The 18,666-nt window shown below is 53.5% G+C and overlaps 3 protein-coding genes and 2 pseudogenes across 3 annotated transcripts, besides 13 other annotated features; all 5 read left to right on the top strand.

Annotated features, from left to right (window-relative positions):
* Nucleotides 1-547: part of a sequence feature (areas not merged during assembly with more than two copies in the genome that could not be assigned to a particular haplotype) that runs on past the window's edge.
* Nucleotides 548-790: a sequence feature (areas merged during assembly that could not be assigned to a particular haplotype. This can correspond to areas where the two haplotypes were merged or to regions with more than two copies in the genome that were merged during assembly.).
* Nucleotides 791-4,403: a sequence feature (areas not merged during assembly with more than two copies in the genome that could not be assigned to a particular haplotype).
* On the top strand, nt 2,054-5,083 carry Tc00.1047053506459.60 (annotated as a pseudogene).
* Nucleotides 4,404-5,324: a sequence feature (heterozygous, non-Esmeraldo-like haplotype).
* Nucleotides 5,208-5,247: a microsatellite.
* Nucleotides 5,319-9,653: a mobile genetic element.
* Nucleotides 5,325-14,155: a sequence feature (areas not merged during assembly with more than two copies in the genome that could not be assigned to a particular haplotype).
* Nucleotides 9,426-9,646: a mobile genetic element.
* Nucleotides 10,384-10,408: a sequence feature (AT_rich).
* On the top strand, nt 10,825-12,351 carry Tc00.1047053506459.100 (annotated as a pseudogene).
* Tc00.1047053506459.120 (mucin TcMUCII, putative) lies at nt 14,090-14,671 on the top strand (the record flags this gene model as incomplete). The annotated part of the gene is made up of 1 exon (XM_815293.1): nt 14,090-14,671. The coding sequence occupies one exon, from the start codon at nt 14,090-14,092 to the stop codon at nt 14,669-14,671; it is 582 nt and encodes a 193-aa protein (XP_820386.1).
* Nucleotides 14,156-14,518: a sequence feature (areas merged during assembly that could not be assigned to a particular haplotype. This can correspond to areas where the two haplotypes were merged or to regions with more than two copies in the genome that were merged during assembly.).
* Nucleotides 14,519-15,014: a sequence feature (heterozygous, non-Esmeraldo-like haplotype).
* Nucleotides 14,940-15,020: a microsatellite.
* Nucleotides 15,015-18,666: part of a sequence feature (areas not merged during assembly with more than two copies in the genome that could not be assigned to a particular haplotype) that runs on past the window's edge.
* Tc00.1047053506459.130 (mucin-associated surface protein (MASP), putative) lies at nt 15,244-16,095 on the top strand (the record flags this gene model as incomplete). Its single annotated transcript, XM_815294.1, has 1 exon — nt 15,244-16,095. The coding sequence occupies one exon, from the start codon at nt 15,244-15,246 to the stop codon at nt 16,093-16,095; it is 852 nt and encodes a 283-aa protein (XP_820387.1).
* Tc00.1047053506459.140 (uncharacterized protein) lies at nt 16,572-17,000 on the top strand (the record flags this gene model as incomplete). Its single annotated transcript, XM_815295.1, has 1 exon — nt 16,572-17,000. One exon carries the CDS (start codon nt 16,572-16,574, stop codon nt 16,998-17,000), a length of 429 nt encoding a protein of 142 aa, XP_820388.1.

Here is an 18,666-nt window from a genome sequence, read left to right on the forward strand (position 1 = left end):
TGGGTGATTGTTTTGTTGTGTTTATTTTATCGATTGTCGACGACAGCGGATTATCGAGCTATCACGCTAGCCCGGGGGCGGATGCGTAACGGGTGTGTGTGCGTGTGTTTTGCGCCCCTCGCTGCCGCACCGAAGATGTGGGCTAGTGGTCTCTCTTTCATATTTGTACTCGGTAGTGACGACGTGCTCGACGATGGTGGTTGTGTGCGGGCCATAGGATGCATTCAGGAAAGCGTTAGGGAAAACAATCGATGAAGCCCTTCTGTGACGCGTCACCTCCTGGAGGTTGTGAGTGTGCGTTGCTGGCTGATATGAGGGAGGGCGTGGGTGCCACGGCTGTGCAGCTGCGCAGCCACCCATCGGACTCCGCCCCGACAGCGTCATTGATTGTTGTTTGTTTCTATTTTTTGTGCGGATGCCTGCAGTGACTCTCTCTCCTGTTCCACGATGACTGTGTGGGAGGACATCCCTGTCGCTTTTTATGCTTCTGATGCTGTGTAGAAAGAACAGCAAGAGAAGAAACGAAGAATTATGCGGATTGATGTATGTATTTGTGGATGTATATACTGGTATGTTCTTTTGGATTACTCTGGTGGTTTCCTCCTATTTTTTTAAGTCGCTACATGCGTGTTTAAGTGTTTGCTTTACTACGGTCACACACGGGTAGCGTGGGTCGCGGATATATTTTTCTTTTTGGTGTCATTTTGTGTTATACGCTGACGCGGCCACGTTTTTCAAGCATCCACTCGCCGCAGCATGTTGCCTGACATTTTGGACTCGTTCCAGACGTAACGCGGGGCAGCGAAAGATATTTTGCTGCACATGTGTCTGCTGCATTATTTCTGTTGAGGAGGTCTTCAACGTGAAAGAAGAGGGATGAACATTGCACGATTCCGTGGCCTGGAGGTGTTATTACCCCCTCCTTTTTTTATTGTTGGTGTGATCTCTGGTTCCCACTCGTATCTGCCCCGATTGCTTCCACTGAGTGGATCTGCGCCTTGACCATACTCTTGTTTGCGGGAGGAAGAACACATTGCGAGTGACGAAACCACACGTCATGCATGCGGCGTCCGGGGACGTACGTATTTGAGGTGGAGTGCACATATGTGGATGTCATGTGAGACGAAGCGGGGGTTGACTGCCCAACCGTCACTCCTTTTCTGGAGGGTGTGTTCTTATTTTTTTTTGCCCTTTTGTATCGGGGCACGACGGGATTGGACAACACCGTCCCACGAAAGACCCTGCACACATACAAACTCTCATGCCACCGTCGCCCCCGAATTCGGGAGTAAAACCCAAATTGCTGCTGCTTTTTGCATTGACGCAATTATTTGTTTATTTCTTCATTAGCTGACGCCATTCTGTCCGGCGTGCTCCTTTGATTGGATTGTGTGGGACTGCTCGCCGACGTCATCGGAGAAAACAGGCTGACTTTTCACGTATTTAAATGACATCTTGCGCGCAGGTATTTTCTTACGTTCTGTTGGGCACTTAAGTCGCGAGGAATCCGGAACTATCCGTGCGTGGAATTCTTCCTGCCATGTGGACTGCAGACAACACCGAGGAGCTGCCACTTTGACTCCGCAGAGTTATTGTGTCTATTTGAGGGGTTGGCAGGGAAATTCCATGCAGCCTGCTACTGCTGGTGTGTCCTTAGATGTCACTCCATGCGAATAATGTGCTTCATCGAGTGAGTGTGTTGGTTGGGTTTGTGTGCACTCTGATTCTGTTTCCTACTTTGTGCGGGCACGCAACACCTGAGTGGTGGGAAAATGTAGCGGGGCGATGCCTGGCCGCGTCTCGCCCATCGTTCAGTGCACGGTGGTGTGGTGCACATTGTGGTGCTGACTCTGCGATGTGACTGCGGTCTCCTGTGCGGCAATGGCGGTGGGTGGAGGGGAGTGTTGACCCGCGGCGTGACGGTGGGATTGTGCCTCCTTTTCTCTTTGTTCATTTTTATTCTTTTGTGAAGGTGTGCACACTCATTACTAGTGTCGGTGATAGGGAAAACAGACAAAGTGAATAAAATAAAACAAAATAGAAAAAGAATATAATGTGGCGGTGTTGTTTCGGCCGATTGCACGTTGTGTTGCTGCGGGGGCGGTGGGCCTCGACAGTTTTGCCGACAGGCGTTGCAGTGCGGCTGCATGGCGCACCGACAGCTCCGCGATGCGAGTGCCACGCCCAACGCCATTGGGACTGCGGGACTAAACAGCCGCGACTGTCCTTTGGAGCCAGCGGCACCTGCTGGCCGCAGTTGGGCGGTGCGAGTGGGATGCTTCACCGCACGGGTGTTGTGATGGCACCTCGACGCGGCATCGCCGGCGATGGTTTCGACGCTGCAGCTTGCGGAGGGGTTGAGGAAACGCAGCGACCAGAGTGGACTCTTGACAGTCGTCTGGATAAAATACTGCTGGGGGAAAAGGAACACACCATGAAAATGCGGCTGAATGATTTCCTTCGGAATTATTTTGACGGCAGGGGCGTTGTGGAATGCTATAGGAACGCCTATATGGAGGACTTTTTGAGTAGCCCCAATGAGTTCATCAAAGACGAAGTGTTATTGGATACAATAAAGGCATCGCCGCCATACCAAGAGCTGAAAAAAGAGCGTGAGGAGTATTACGTGCTATTGGGGGCCTTAAATGAGCTTTCAGACGAACGTATTTTCACCCTCAGGCATTGGAGTAACTTTAAAAAAAAGGATACGGTCATTCCTCTTGCAAGGGTACAAATAAACAAAGCCTACTCTCATGTACTGAGAGAAGAGAGGCGGGAAGCAGAAGAAAAGGGAAGGCGAGAACGACAAAGTCTGGGAATTGACGTTTCCACCAGGACTGATGATGCGGTGTTTAAAGGAAGGGTTCGCGTGGATCAAATGAAACTGAATGAATTTCTTGAGATGGAATTGGAAGGCAGGGGTGCTTTGGATGCCAATCAGGATGTCTTACTGGGGGAGTTTTTTAAGGATCCCAAGAAGTATATTTGCGATGCGGGAGTATTGGGCGAAATGCAGGCATCGGATCGTTACAAGAGGATGGAGAGGGCTGTGAGGGATGAAATGGATATGGAAGAGGACGTACGCAAGCTTTACAAAAATGGCATGTACTATCTACTGAATTGGTTGGCAGCTTCTGCGGAGGTAAAGGCAAGCGTTCATGCAGTCACTAAAAGGTTTTTGGATGCAGCTGCCGAGGAAGCGAGGAAAACAAAGAAGTCGAGTGCACCGAGGTACCTGGAGGGATTGTACGAGTCTGTGTACAATGCGAGGTGGCATCATGTTGTGGAAATCCCTGGTAGCGAGGGGACGGGAATGGAGGTGAGGGAGGGGGAACCACCGCAGTCATGGAATTACAAGACAGTTGGCGACACTCTCGAAAAGGATGACGGTGTGCAGCAATCCGGTGCAGCACGTCTGAGGCTGATGGTGCTCACCTCGGAAAAGGGATGGCCGTACTCGTGGAAATGGAAGGAGAATAAATCCACCCATGACTGCTATGTGAACTGTGAGGTGGAGCGAGTGTGGCAGATCGTCAAGGGCGATCTCAGCGAATTGCTCAGCACTCACGGTCGGACGGACTTTGAGCCCAATTGGCGTCTGTTGATTGGGACGCCCGGGATCGGGAAGTCGATGAATGCCGGTTTGTACCTCCTCTACCAGCTGCTGCACTGCGACGTGGAGAAACTCCAAGTGGTTGCGTACAGTTTTGGTGGAAGCACGATGTACGTGTTTGACAAGACCATCAAGGCGGTGACAAAATACGTGGGTAGAGGAGCATCCAGGAATGCTTTGTATGATTTAAGGGCTTTGGAGATGAAGGGGTATGTTATCTACGATGTGACAGAGAAAGGGAAGCCAGCGAGTTGGCTTGCGCCTTGTAATGAATGGGGCATGATTGTGGTGGCATCGCCAAAAGTGGGCAACTATGATAAATGGGAGACGCAAGCAAGAGCCGAGCGAATCATCATGAATTGCCCCGACGAGATGGATGTGAAGGCGATGTGCGCATGGATGAAGCGTGACGAGACTAAGGAGAAACAAGCGGAATGCTGGAAAGAGGTCAAAGAACGCATGGATAAAGTGGGGCCGATTCCACGTTACATCTTTGATGCGAATAAGTTCATTGCACACTCTGCTGCCATTGAGGATGCCTTGGATGGGGTCAAGTCCCGGGATGGTGAAAAGCACTTTATACCTCGGGGGGTGAGACTGTGGTATTCTGAGAATGCGTCTCAAAAGCTCGTGAGGGTTGTCCGAGCGAGAGGAGAAGTTGGTACTGAGGGATTTCTCAACGCACCGATATCTGTTTGCCTCGGGCGTCGAATACCGCACTATTTTGGGAAACGTGATGAGTGAGAAGGATATATATATCTTTCCGTTGCTAGTATTGGGGAAGAGTAATACTCTTTTGTCTGAACGTATGGAAGGTTTGGCTTGCGCGCGTTTATGCTTGGGGGAGTTTGTCGGTGCATTATTAGAGGAGGTTAAGGAGCTGAGGCCACCAGCACGCCGTGGAGGACAGTGCGCGGTGCTGGAGGTGAACTCTGAAGGGCACCCCACCGATTCATATGGATTGGTTTCATTGAAGAATCCTTTTGAGGGGGAAAATTTGAAGTATCGGCTACTGTGCACACCGGAGACAAAGAACTTTCCGCTGGTGGACCTTTTTCCCTTGTGGACTCAAATCCAATGACGGTGGTTGGGCTGCGGATAACTACGGCGGGTGGGCACCACACGACAACCAGCACTGCGAGGCAGTTCACTGAGCGTATGGCGGCATATTTTAATGGTTGGGAGGAATTATCCCGAGAAATGTCGTGGGGGATTATTTATGTGCAGCAGACAGGCAGCATGCCGCTAACTGAATGGCAGAGATGTGATGTCGACAATTCCAATAATGTGAGCGACGATGAAAGCCGCGGAATAGCGGCGTTTTGGAAGGAAGAGGTGCGCCAGCACCAAGTGTCAATATCGAAAAAAGTTTTAGAAAATGTCGTGGGAGTTTTAACTTCGTGAGGCAAAAAGGCTCAGAAGAGAAAATGGAAGAAATAATTGGGGAGGTTAGCGCAGTGCGTTTATGATGAATTATGTTAGGGAGTGTTTTAACGATTTTTATATTTTTGTGTTTTTACGAGGGTTTAGGTCAGGGAACGCCTTTCTTCCGAGGGAATCATTGCGGTCAACAGTGTCGCACCACTACAACTATTTTTTACTTTTATTTTTTCATTTTATTTTTGTTTTTACTTCTGTGAAGGCTCCGTCGCCCCTGGAGGCCTTTGCGGGATGTGGGGGCCGCACAATTTCTCTTTGTTTTTGTGGGAGTTTGTGAGAAGAATGCCTGCGAGGATGGCTGGCTGCTTAAATGAATTTATATACCGATGCAACGGAGATGTCACTGCGGGATTTCTTCCTCTTTTATCGTACGGTCTTTTGGAGGACCGCGATTGAGGGAGTCAGGGAGCCGGCAGCCATACGACGAAATTGTTTTTTCCTTTTCTTTATTTTTTTATTTCTTGTTTCATAGCCGTGCCATATTCCTGCATGTTGATTTGAAGTAATGGCAGTGATTTTTTTACACGGCGACGGAGTGCAGCGACATCGTGGCCCGCGTGTTAGACCTGGTACGCCGGCATGGCGATGCCCAGGTGCAGCTTGCCTTCATTGATGAACACAGGCCGTTGGATGCGGTGGTAACCGTCACTGCAGCCATGACATGTTTGCGATTGGTGTCAGCAAAGATCGCCAAGCACTGGGAGGGCTCGACCGTTGCGGGGCACTTTGGGAATCGCCGGGCGTTTCAAGTACCAAATTTCGATGCTCAATTGCTCCTGCTCATCGTGTGGGGGCAGCCCGGGAGTTGGAGGGCAAGCAAGGGCTCGTCATTGAGGAGAGGCAGATATTAAGCTCGGACTACACCCGTGCCGTTGCGGACGTACAGAATTGGACTGCTCAGATTTACTTTCAGACGGAAGAGGCGCTCAACTACTGCTCGGCACGTGAAACTAACACTGCGGTGTTTGGCGGCCTTTTTGCGGAAGGAGAAGACGCTGTGTTAACGAGAGGCGCCCACCTCTCGGAGAGGGCCGCCAGATGGCCCCACGCATGCACGGCGATGGCGCAAATAAACAGCCAAATCAACCGCATCGTTTGATGGCCTGGGGCGTTTCAGCATCCGCGTTTCCCCAACCCAATCTCGAGGGGGAGAGACGGCGGGTCAACACTCAGAATTCTCAGAGCAATTCGGGAAAATACATTTTTCTTTTTTTTTGCCGTCGCCTCCCCACCATCCACTTGGAAGAGGATTCAGTTTCAGAAGGTCGGGTGCTGCATTTTCTTGCATTGGACGTCACCACCTGGGCTCCGCGTGTGTGGAATGAGGGCATCTCCGAAGTCGTCGCTGTTGATCTCCAAAGCGCATACAGTTATAAATACTTGCACCAGGCGGACGCTCAGGTTCAGCCAGCCTTTGACGGTTTGGTATCGTGCAGGCGCGCGTTGGAGATAGAGCGGGATCCTGCCGATCGTTTCATGGATTTGTTTAGGGCCCTACTGCAGACCTTCCAGTTGCAGATGATAACTACTGAGTCCAGCGTCCCGATCTCCGAACTGCGCGCCGGCCCACGCACGCAACAGCAACGATCGTTGCGATGCCGATTGTGTCGTATTTGTGGACGCGACGCATCCACGTGCAACGTCGGAGACGCAACCAGAGGAAGTTACTCGCAGCGCAGATGGCCGTCAAAAAACGGCAGAGGGGCTGCTGCCCGCCGCTTATAGGAGCGGAAGACGGCAGCCCCATCCATTCCGCCACCTCCCACTATTTGCACCGCACCGCGCCGCCGATGCTCCACCCGATCTTTCAAATTGCCCGACGCAATCATCGAGAAGGGCAAAGGAGCTTATCCGCCAACAACGCTCGAATGTGGTACGACGAATCACCGGCAGTTCCGCTTTGGGCCTGTTATATGAGGAGAGCGAACGAGGTCGCTCGAGAAATGTGGACGCCGTCAACGTGGGAGCAGAGAGTGTCTCTAGTGGGCAATTCAAAACCTTATGCCGCACGCACGAACAGCCGATGAAAGAGGTGAGCTGTGCGGCCTTTTTGATGGCAATATTAGATGTGGCGCCATCGACCAGACTGCAGTAAGCCAGGATGCTGCGGTCCATGTTGGAAATGAATCGAACCCTGCTGGACATGGCGATTCTGGAGCTACAAAAAATTGCGGCACGATCAGAGACGAAGCAAGCGCGGCCCTTAACAAAGGAAGAGATGAATCAAGTAATCCGCAGTCGGACCGATTGGAAGGAACGTGTTGTTTTTCTACTTGCGTGGGTAACGGCGAGTCGTTGGTCCGAGATTGCGGCCTTAACCCCAACAGCAATTCCACAATGGAGCCGGACGGGTCCATAACTTGGGATTGGCCCGTGGCGCCGAAGATGGCGAGGACGGATCCCCACCGCGCCTCGCGGTTTGTCAGGATATGAGGGCAGGACGCGTTAGACACTATAAAGCTATGCAGGACACTTCAACACAACGAAAAGCTCACGAATATTACTAATGCCGAAGTCGAACGAGCTCTGGATCCTTGGGATGCCACGGCGCATTCCATAAAACACGGTGCGTTGAGGCACGCTGCTCAAATCGTGGAGACACTCAATTTGAATCCACACGTGATCCCGCAGTTGGCGAGGCGCGTCGACCCGTTCGACCTTCCCCAGAATACTGTTCGATATTTGGGGAAGTACACCACAGTGCTGACCCAGGTATTGGGGCTGGTCGCATTGATGTGAAGGGAGGAACGGCGGAAGGGCATGAACCCTGGCTGAGAGCGGAGGAACGTTTTTTCCATGATTTTTATCACAATCATGCTGCTACAATAACGAGACGCGTGGCAAGGACGCGTCTGGCCACTCCACAAGATGAACACGTTATCCCGCCACAGCAAGTCAACGTGCCCGTATTGAATCTAGAGTGGATTAAAAGTCGGTTGAACCCGGCCACCTTGGAGAGTCTCATGCAATTTTGGGGACGCGTCGGGTGGTCCCCTTTCCCTCCGTCTTCCTCCGGTAAAGCGCGCGAAGGCTCACGAAGCATTCCAACCGCTGACGCGCGATTGTTACGAAAAGCGGGAATTATCGAGGACGCTTCGTCTACAAAAGCAGGCGGATGGATAATACCCTTCTCGGTTGTGGAGGAGAAAACCACCGGTTTACGACGAAGATGGATCGCGTGGCCACGCGACAAGAACAGAGACGACCCTTAAGGGGCTAATGGTCATCTTTTACACATTTCCCATTATTTGCCGCCCGTGATGGCGGAAGCCGCTTCCTGCGTGGAATTAAAGGCATCCTTTTTCAAGTCTTTACCGCGGGGGACTCGGCATCTCTTTCGATGCCGCGTGGAGGACGGCACGCTGGTGGAGCTCACACGGCTCCCGATGGGATACAAGGCCAGCCCAGAAATTCTCCAGATTATTATTACTTCGGCAATTGCGGGGGTGACGACGGTGGTTCACCGCCTCTGGGCCGTACCTCCATCGGTGCGTATCGACGTATGGATCGATAATAAACGCATTGCAGGGTCGAAAAGCGACGCGACATTGTGGGAATCCCAAGTGCTTCGTAATGCGGACAGTTGTCACGCCACGATAGGGAGGATCGAGAATCGGGCGCCACGCAGTACACCTTTCTGGGGGTGCAGTTTGATCACACTCACCGGGCGGTATCAATGAGTGACAAGGTTTGTCCGCTCTGTATGCGCCATGCCGGCGCTCAATTCTTTGACCATCGCGGAAATGGAGGTTATGGCGTCACGTTTTTTGTACGCGGCTGCCATTTTGGGCACGCGTTTATGCCAATACTATTTTTTCAGAAAGGCAGTGCGACGACGATTATCCGCACTTCACCGGGGAATTGTGCGGGAGACATCCCCGGCGAACGTTCCGTCGGCAGCGGTTGGTTTGGGCGAGAGATTGCGACCCATCATCGAGAATATAATCGTAAGCGAATCATCAATTCCACGGAAAAGGCATCGGCCGCCATCATCACGGATGCATCGCTCCATGGATGGGGAGCCGTTTTCATTTCAGACTCCGGCGACGTTAAAATTGCCGGAGGGAAATGGGAGAGGAAGCCTTTTCTTATCATGCGGCTGAGGTGCGTGCGGTACGCTTAGCCTTATCGGCCTTTTCCGCCATCCTGCCATCCACCATGGACGTTTGGGTGGACAACACCTCGCTGCAGGGAGCGGAGAATAAAGGCAGCTCGAAATCACACGCCATGACGTGGGAGCTGCAACGGATATACGAGTTTTTGGACTCTCGCGGAATACAGGCAACTTTTGCCTACGTGCGGTCTGCAGACAGCCCCGCAGACGGCATATCACGCGGTCGTGTGTTTACACTTCAGGAATTGGCGAAGCGGAGCGGCGGGGTCTTGTGGTTGGAGGACCCCAAAGTCTGCCACTTCGTAATTAATAATATTTAAGTCCTAACTGAGGACAAAGGACCATGCTGGTGGTCCACAGAATTCTATATATTGAATGAGAATAAAACATTGAAGCAATTAACTAAAGAACCTTTTTTCCTAACTTGTTTGGTTTCCATAGATAATTTCAGGATCCGGCCAGCTGCCCGGAAGATTATTCTTTTTTGTTTGTTTGTTTTTCCAACGTCCCCCATCCCTTCTCTTCTTTGCTTTCGGGGGCAATCACTATGGACGGTTTTTTCTTTTCTACTCTTCCCTCTTTAATTGTTTGTTGCTGCACTCTTCCTGTGAGGGGTGCCGTGTGTTTCCCGCCCAACTGCTCCACTCGCACACCCACCGACACGCTCACGACGACGGCCCTGTGCGCCTCGCCTGCTGCACGCATGAGGAGGGGCCGCGACGAACGGCGCGCTGAGGGAGCCGTGACGTGTGGGCGTGCGACGAGGGCCTGTGGGGCGGCGCACACATTTCTTTCCCTCTTGTTTTGTTTTCTTTGCGGCCAGGGCGGGCAGACACCCGCAGCGCCACACGCACACACACACACCCTGCCGCCGTGATTTTTTTGTTGTTTTTTGTGGGTGTTTGTTGCCACTGTGCGTGATTGTTGAGGTTGAGGCCGTACCGCCGTCTGCGTGCTTCTCTCAGTCCCACACACACGAGTGACTGTGCTCTGCGGGCCGCACTCACGCGCCGATGGGAGGGCTGAGGGGAGCAGCAACACGCGGATGACCCCATGAAATATAAACGATGTGCGGACACACAGAGGGTCGGACGTTTGAAAGGCATTTAAATATCTTTTAATTTTATTTTGCGGGCAAAAAATATGCAGACGGTTTGGTGTGGCCACACGGCAGCCGGCTGCTTTTTTAATTTGTGGAACAGTAATGGACGATTTCTTTTTTATTTATTTATAATTATTTTGTGTGATGGGGTTTGTGTAAGATGAAGGGGAAAGCTTTTTTTGTTTTGGATAAATCTTGTGTGAATTGTCGCTGCTTGGGCTACAGTGCAATCGTGAGTTTGAGCGGTCTTCTTCTTGTTGCTTCCGCCACGCACCTCCGCTGTACATTTTATTTTGTGCGTCCCCTCACATACTCTGCTTCCTTTCTTTACTTCTTTGCTTTGTGTTTCTGCACACACACACACAAGATGCACATTGCAATGGATTTGAATGCTTCTTTTGTAGTGCATGCTGGCAGTTGCGTGTGGCGGCTGTTGTCTTCCTCCGTGGCCATGAGGAGAAGGGCGAAGGAATAGAGTGCGCAGCCCGCATCACCTTTCCTGCGGGTGTGGAGCACCGCGTGTGGCTGCGTTGAGTTGGGCTCCGTGCCCCATTGATGGCGGGATGGCTGAAATTTTGGTGCCGCGCCATGATGGATGAGGGTCCACTAGCGGTTGTGGCTGGTGTGGTGGGTGCTCGCTCCGTGTGCGTTGTGTGGGCGGCCACGTGCAACACATCGACGGATCTTCGCCCCTACATTGGCGCCATGAACTTTGATCCGAAGTACATGACCGACACGGCGTGGAGCGTTCGCGTTGCCGCACACGAAATTGCGCATGTCCTTGGGTTCAGCCAGGAGAGCATGGAAGAAAAGAGCCTGGTGAAGAAGCGAGAGAGAAGTGTGCGTGGGAAGCACATACAGGAGAAGGCGAAAGCGCACTTTGGTTGTGACTCTCTCGAGGGCATGGTGCTGGAGGACGAAGGTGGCCCTCGGGAAAAAGAAGTCCCTCACTGGAAGGGACGCCACGCGCGGGACGAGCTGATGGCCCCCACATTCGGTGCCGGCTACTACACGGCTCTGACGATGGCAGCTTTTGAGGATATTGGATACTACCGCGTGAATTGGAGCATGGCGGAGCCGATGAGCTGGGCAGCCGCAGTGGCTGCGACTTCCTGGTCAACAAGTGCATTACAACCGATAATCTTGCCGCCAAGTATCCTCACATGTTCTGCGATGCTAAAGACACAGAGACGCTTCGCTGCGCCTCCGACCGCCGTCACGTTGGGACGTGCACCGCAAGCATCGTTGAGGGCAAGGGGAATCTGGTGGATAAGGACGTCTGCCCTGTTGTTTCTTTGGAATTTCACACAATCTCGTCTGGGACAACGTACAGGACGTGTTCGGACGAAAATGTGGATTATCTCCGTGGGTCGCTGACTGGCGGTGGCTCGTTGTGCCTGGACGCGGAATTACTGGAGACGAAGGACGGTGATAGCCATAAAAGCGTCAAGGGAGTGTGCGCGCAGGTGTCGTGTGAGGAGGGCACAGTGAGGATGAAGCACCTCGGCAGCAGTGTTTTTCAGCCTTGCCCTGAGGACACTGACATCCCAGTGACGTTGAAAGATTTTCAGAAAGATGGGAGGATCACATGCCTCACGTACGGCGAGGTGTGCACCATTGCCGCGAACGGCAGCAGTCTTGTCGTTCCGAGTGCGTTGGTGAATGGACAGGGTGACGAGCAAGAGGAGGAAGCAGAAGAGTCTGCGGTTGCTTCAGGGTCGCCCTCTCAGGAGGATACTCGTCCACAGTTGTCTCCTGTGGCGTCTGGTGCCTCCATTGAAAAGGAGCCTCCCGGTGCTTCGGCTGCGGGTGTCGCTGGTGGTGGCCCTCATGCCGGTCCAAGGGGTGATCCGGGGGTGCGGACCGAAAGTGAGGACAACACTCAGCGGCGAGGGAGGAGACCTGGCAGTGGGAGCAAGGGAGCCAACGGAGCCTCCGGCCCCGACGCTTTTTTGCGCCATCGCCCGGCGAGGACGTTGCACGAGCGGAGGGCGACCCGCGGGCGGATTGCCCAGCGGTGGTTCCCAGTGCCTCCGCGCCTGCCACTCCGATTCCGTCCGTCAACAGCGACGATTTCCAGGTGATACCCGATGCGTTGGTACAGCAGGCCGACAGTGATTGTTGTGTGGCTGCTGCTACCGCTGGCCTCGTTCCCTTTGTGCTTCTTGTTGTGGTTGCTGCGGCGGTAGTGGTGGTGCCTCTTTGAGCAGCCGCGGCGGCTGGGCGCAATCAAACTGCGGCAGGCGACAGTATTTACTTGGCACATTGACCCCGCACTCAAGACGTGCAAACCGTAGCAATAACAATATAATACACTCACTGCATTCCCCATGTCCTTCATTGCTTGCGGTGATGGTCAAAATGACCGGTCTTTTATTGCATTTTTTGTTATTCTGGGAAAAGGTGTTTTTGTTTAGAGGGTTCAACTTCCGTGAAAACTGTGTGCGAACGAAGTAACATGGAGAGAAAAGACGTTTCCCAGCACCACATGTATACACGCGTTTTTTGATGCGATTGGGACGAGGGGAAACCACCGTACTCTAATCATGAGTAAAAAGTAAAGGAAATGCGCTCCAATGGAAGCGGGGTCGTGTCAGCAGCTGTTTCTCTGAAGGACAGGGACGACTGCCTCTGCCTCCGTAATTGGTGCATGCGGCTTTATCTTTTACGCTTTTGCTTGGTTTTGTGACTTTGCTTTTTTGTGTGCGTTATTGCGAGAATGTGGACCTCAGATAATTTCTGTGCTTCGGCTTTCAATCCGTATGCGCCCTTTTTATTTTTTTGCCTTCCCGGCTTTTTGCGTTCGTTCTTGAATGGCTGTGTGTGTTTCGGGTGCTCTGCTGCACTGTGGGTAGTGTGTCTTAATTCCCTCTGTCCCTGCTGTTCTGATTGTGAAAACGCGCTGTGGGTCAGGGTGCATGGCTCCGTGGTTGCGGCACTATTTGTTGTGGTTGCGTTGGGGCAGCCCCGACAAGACTGCCAACGTGTGGCTCTTGGGTGTCTCGTTGGGCTCATTTCCGTCTCCTGCGCGATGGACTCGCGTCTTCGGCGCACCCTTTCGTGCAGTGGCGTCAGCGCAACAAGGTGGCAGTTTTGCTGTTGTTGCTGCTTCAGCTGTTTTGTGTTTCCCTCTGGTATTGTGAGGTGCGGGTGCCGGATGTGGCGGCAATGAGCCGGAGATAAGGAAGGAGGAGGATGGTGCGTGCGTGCGGGAGGACCGTGCGGTGTTGGAGCGGTGCGCACTGTTTGCGGGCTTGATGCGCCCCTTTGGTGCATGGCGTGTTTTGGTGTGTCCTTCTTGCCGTGTGTGGTGCCAGCCGGCTCTTCACGATTGTGGCAATGGCGTGTTGACAGCTGTGTTTGGGTTGGCGCTGGCTGTTCCACCCTCTGGGGCTACGAGGGCGTATGCGTCACGATGAGCGACACCAACCGCGCACGACGCCTGGTCTGCAAGCAAGTGGCGCACCGACTGCCGACGCGGCGCGGCCCTCTTGCCTTTTTTGACCCTCTGGTAGCCTACAGTCTGATGTCTAGCCGTAGTGGTCTCCTTTTCTCACTCCTTTTGTGTGACCGCATGCAATGACCACAACAATTGTACAATGTAAGTATTACAGAGTGCACTCTTGTGTGTGTGCCTGCTGCCGTGGATTGGAGTGTGTGTCGTGCGTGGTGTGCGGCGTACGGTGCATGCCTGGCTGCTGCCCTCTCCTCATGCGGTGTGCCCTCTGTGTGTGTCTGCCGCACCTCTCGTCTCCCCTGTTGCTCTCCATGTCCCTCACTGTGCAGATCAGCTCCACACCACTGAACGACCACACTCACGATGATGACGTGCCGTCTGCTGTGCGCCCTGTTGGTGCTTGCCCTGTGCTACTGCCCCTCTGTGTATGCATCAGACACACAGTCGACTGAAGTTGTAACTGGTGGAAGCGGCGGCAGCCCACCGTCTGCCCCACCGTCCCTTGCATCAGAGAAACCACATGAGGTGACCGGTCAGTCAGGGCCGCAAGGTCCTGGGTCAGGTGCGGTGTCGGGAAAGGTTGACGGAGAAGGAACACCTTTGAATGGTAAGTTAACGCTATCAAACGAAGCAACCATTACGGTAGAGACAGCAGATAGAAACGGTGCGACAGCGCCTGGGAGTACACACAGAAGTCTCTCAGCAGACCAAACAGAGAATCAGCCGACTGAAGCTTCTGCCGAGACAACCACAGCGACGACCACTACAAACACGACCACTACAACACAGGCGCCAAGTACTACGACTACAGAGACTCCAACCACGACGACCACCCGCGCACCGTCACTTCTTCGCAGAATCGACGGCAGCCTCAGCAGCTCTGCGTGGGTGTGTGCCCCGCTGCTGCTCGCCGCATCCGCGCTGGCGTACACCACTGTGGGCTGAAGAGGTGCATGCGGGCTGTGCGTGCCAGCACTCAACCACGGGGACTTGTGCACGTCTACCGTGGTCCGATGTAAATAAGTAAGAGAAAATAATGTTTGTGTGATTTGCTTCATTTGCTTCCGCTGCCCTGCTGTGTGTTCCGCATTGTTCCCCACATCCGTCACGTTGAACGCGTACCAGACACACTCATATGCACGAAAGGCTCACAACTGTTTGCGTGAACGCTTGTTTGTGTACTGGTGCATGCACACTGGAGCCATTCTTTGCAGCTTGTTTTTTGTGTTTTTACTTGTTTTTACTTAATTGCTGTTTGTTTACTGTTTTGCTTTTAATTGTTTTTTGTCTGTTTTTCTTGCTTATAGTTTGCTGCAGGGCTGTGTGTGTGCGTGCATTTTTTGCCTTCTCACTGATTCCAACTGCCTCATCTTGTGTGCTGCTTCTGGGGTGCTCCCATTTGTCACTTGTTGCTTTGGCGTGACTGTTGTAGCGGCCGTGTCTTCTTCTTTTTCCTTTCACTCTCTGTTGACGGGGCGTTAGTTTGTGCTGAAGGCTACACGCAAGTGACAGGAGTGATGGCGATGATGATGACTGGCCGTGTGCTGCTGGTGTGTGCCCTCTGCGTGCTGTGGTGCGGTGCCGGCGGAGGCGGATGCACTGAGAAGTTGGCAGCTTCTGCCGAAATAACCGTTGATTCTGCGAGTGGTGGTGTTGTTCCCGACACTGCCACAAGTCATACGGCGCCTGGTGGAGCAGGAGACGTTTCTGCAAAGGAATTACAGTTGAACCCCGTTAAAGGATCTGCATCCGGGTCCCCGCCATTGCAAGATGCTTTAAAGCTTGAACCACTGACAGAGCAGCCACACTCCGACCAAGAAAATACGGATCCACCGCCACATTCAAAATCATTCCAAGAAGAGCGGCGTGATGGAACACCCGAGAATTCGCCAGGGGAATCGGGGGCTTTACCCAGTCAAGAGGACACGAAGCATGCATCAATTGAAAGTCCAGAAATTAATAATCCTCCACCCTATTCCACTAACAACAATACCGTCAGCCGTAATAGTGAGGAGCGCACAGAAGATAATTCGGGGAGTACTGAAACTCTTGATGCCGCACCGTCAGAAGAGGGGCAGGAGCGTGAAAAAGTCACTTCTTCCTTGGAACAACCTCGGGAAACTTCCACAGCCGCACCGACCGTTACCACTCAAACAACTTCCATGACGCCGCCTAAAGACAGTGAAAGCAGAAGCGTCAAAATGAGTGATGCATCACCCCATTCAACAGTCACCGTCACTCAAACAAATCATACGGCGACGATTACACAAAACAGTGACAGCAGCACCGCGGCCTCCCCCACCATTTCCCCTCTTTTGCTTCTTCTTGTTGTTGCGTGTGCGGCTGCTGCTGCTGTGGTGGCCGCGTGAGAGTGAGGGAGAGAGAGCCGTGCTCCGCCCGCACACACACTCGTCCTTCTCTCTCTGTGTGTGTGTGTCCCCTTGCATGGACTCTCGCCCTCACCTCACCCCACGAGGCACACACATAATGTGCCCATTGTATATATGCATGCACACCCATGCAGGCCCGTTGGTGCTCTCTTTTGCACGACACGCACCGCTGCCGTCCTGCCTGGCTGCATGGGCGGAGCACCGTAACTGTTTCTGTTTTGTTTTTATTGCATTGAGTGGGCGACCTCTCTCTTTCCTTGGGTGTGTGTTTTGCTTTACGGGAGCAATGAGAGTGTGTGTGCGCTGGTCGTCCCACGCTTCGGCTTTTTGTTTCTTTTTTTATCGATTATTGTTTGTTTTTTTTGACTGCGTACGCTTAAATTCTCTTTTTCATTTTTTCCTTATTTTTCCTTTTGAGATATTGTGAGTGTTTCTTATCCTTCTCAAGCCATTAAATGTTTTCTGTTACGTACAGCATGTGTCAGTTGATCCACGTCACTTCACGGTCTGCAGTGCTGCTGGTGCTTCTGGTTGTGATGTGTTGTGCATGCGGGTGCCTTGCTGCCAGCCTGACGTGCTCCTGCTCCTCTGACAAGGCGATGCGTGCCCACAGGGCGAAGTCGATCCCGGCTGTGATGAGGGACGTGCCTCTTGGATCTGAGGGTGCGTCGCAGACATGCACCGTCATTGGGAGGAATGGATGGGCGCCCACCCGCATCGATGTGTCGACAAGGGACCTGGATGGCACCAGGAAGTATTGCAGCTCAGAGCGGTATTGCGCAATGAATTCATTGGTGGCAATTGCGAGTGTGAAGGTGACTTTTTTCTATGCTGAGGAAAGGGAAATATTTGTTTCGTTATACTTTGCAGCCACTGTTCGTTAATGGCCTGCGGGCTGTCCGTAGCGATGTGGCCAGTTTTTCCGTCTTGAACGGTGCTGTCGTGCGAGAGGTGATGTTTCCAAATAGTCGGATGCTCAGTTGTCGAGGACGGGGGCATTCCCACAGCGTGTGCGGCACGGCCTCCCGTGGATTGTCGGGGCTCAGCGGCTGGTGTTGATTGCAGCAGAGGAGTGGCTGAAGGGCTACGGCTGTCATTGGAGCCTGCAGAGGTGCGTTGTCCGTTTTTTGCTCGTTGATACGCCTGACATTTTCGGTAGTGACCTGCGCGTGAGGCATCTGTTGGGGAGACCGTGGAGCTGTCGCAGGATCCACATGTGAGGCCTTCTGCGACGATTGGAATGCCGGGGATAGTGCGTCGGGCGCGTGCCTTCATACTGTGGACGGACGAGAAGACGCTGCTGCAGCTTGGGCGGGGCGACGTTGATCTGCTGCTCGTCGTTTTACGGGGAGGTGCCGTGGACACGCCAGGTGGAGGTTCCGGAGGAGGTCGGGGCGGTCCTGCCTCTTCAGAGAGGAGGAGCAGCACCACCAACACAAAGGGTTGCTTGTGATCTGCAGGCCGCGTGCCAGTATGCCGAGGAGTGGACAGGAGGACGTCAATCAGCCGCTTGTTGCTCGGCAAGGAGTGGCGGTGCTCACGTAGGGAAGAGTTTGCGGCGGAGGCAGAGCACAGACGCGGTCCCAACAGCACCGCAGTACAGGCAATCCCAGAGGGCAGGAACGTGGCGCCGCCATGCCTCGGGGCATCACAGGCCTGGGATCGAGAGGGCACCAATCTGTTTCGCACGGACCACTGGCAGCATGGAGAAGCCATGGCGGAGGGCATGATTGCGGTCCTCCCATTTGCGGAGAGCTTCAGCACGGGGCAGGCTGCCGCTGCAACACATTCGGCCTGCTCCATTCCGTTCGTACAGATTCCTGTGGGAATGTCACGGCTGCCGCTCGCACAGTGCCTCGGTGCATCTCCAAACATTTGATTACAGCGGCCAGAGGTGTTCCACACGCCGAGGTGGAAGCATCACAGTCAGCTTCACGCAGGACAATGGCGACATGTTTCCGTCGTGGAAGCATGCCTGCCAATCGCGGGATGCCGTCCTCCGTCCCTGCGGTGTGGGATGGCAGATGGTGGTCCGAGTCCATGTGAACGGCTGGACGTTTAGTGGGAGACACGCAGTTGGTGCCACGAACTACAGGCGCTCGCACGGCAAGGTGTGGCGGCGAGGTCCTCTCCTGCCGTCTTGGATGGTCAGCAACCGTCCCGCAGCTCATGGCGTGAATTCAGGTCGCAAATAACCGCTGCGGGGCCAAGGCAACGAATGGTGTTGCGCCAGTCGAGCAGCAAGGACAATCCTGAGGGGCGAAGGCCTGAAGTTCTCAGCTGCCAGATAACTACGAGGCCATCCTCATCGGGGCTGCGGCTCTTGCGGACACCACCGCAGCGTGTGATGCCGACGGAGTGACCGCAATGAAGCGACTGTGCGGTTCTGCCAGTCGGGCTGCAGGCAAACCGCCTCGCCGCTCCACAACCGACGGAGCGTGGGACCTTCTCGAGGGGTGACGCCGTCGTGGTCTCCATCACGCTCGCAGCAATGCCCTGCCGCAATCACTCCCACAGAGAGACAGGGAAGAGTGTGTGGAGGTGTGCCGG

This window comes from Trypanosoma cruzi, genomic scaffold (genome assembly GCF_000209065.1).
Source record: "Trypanosoma cruzi strain CL Brener 1047053516559 genomic scaffold, whole genome shotgun sequence".
NCBI lineage: Eukaryota > Euglenozoa > Kinetoplastea > Trypanosomatida > Trypanosomatidae > Trypanosoma > Trypanosoma cruzi.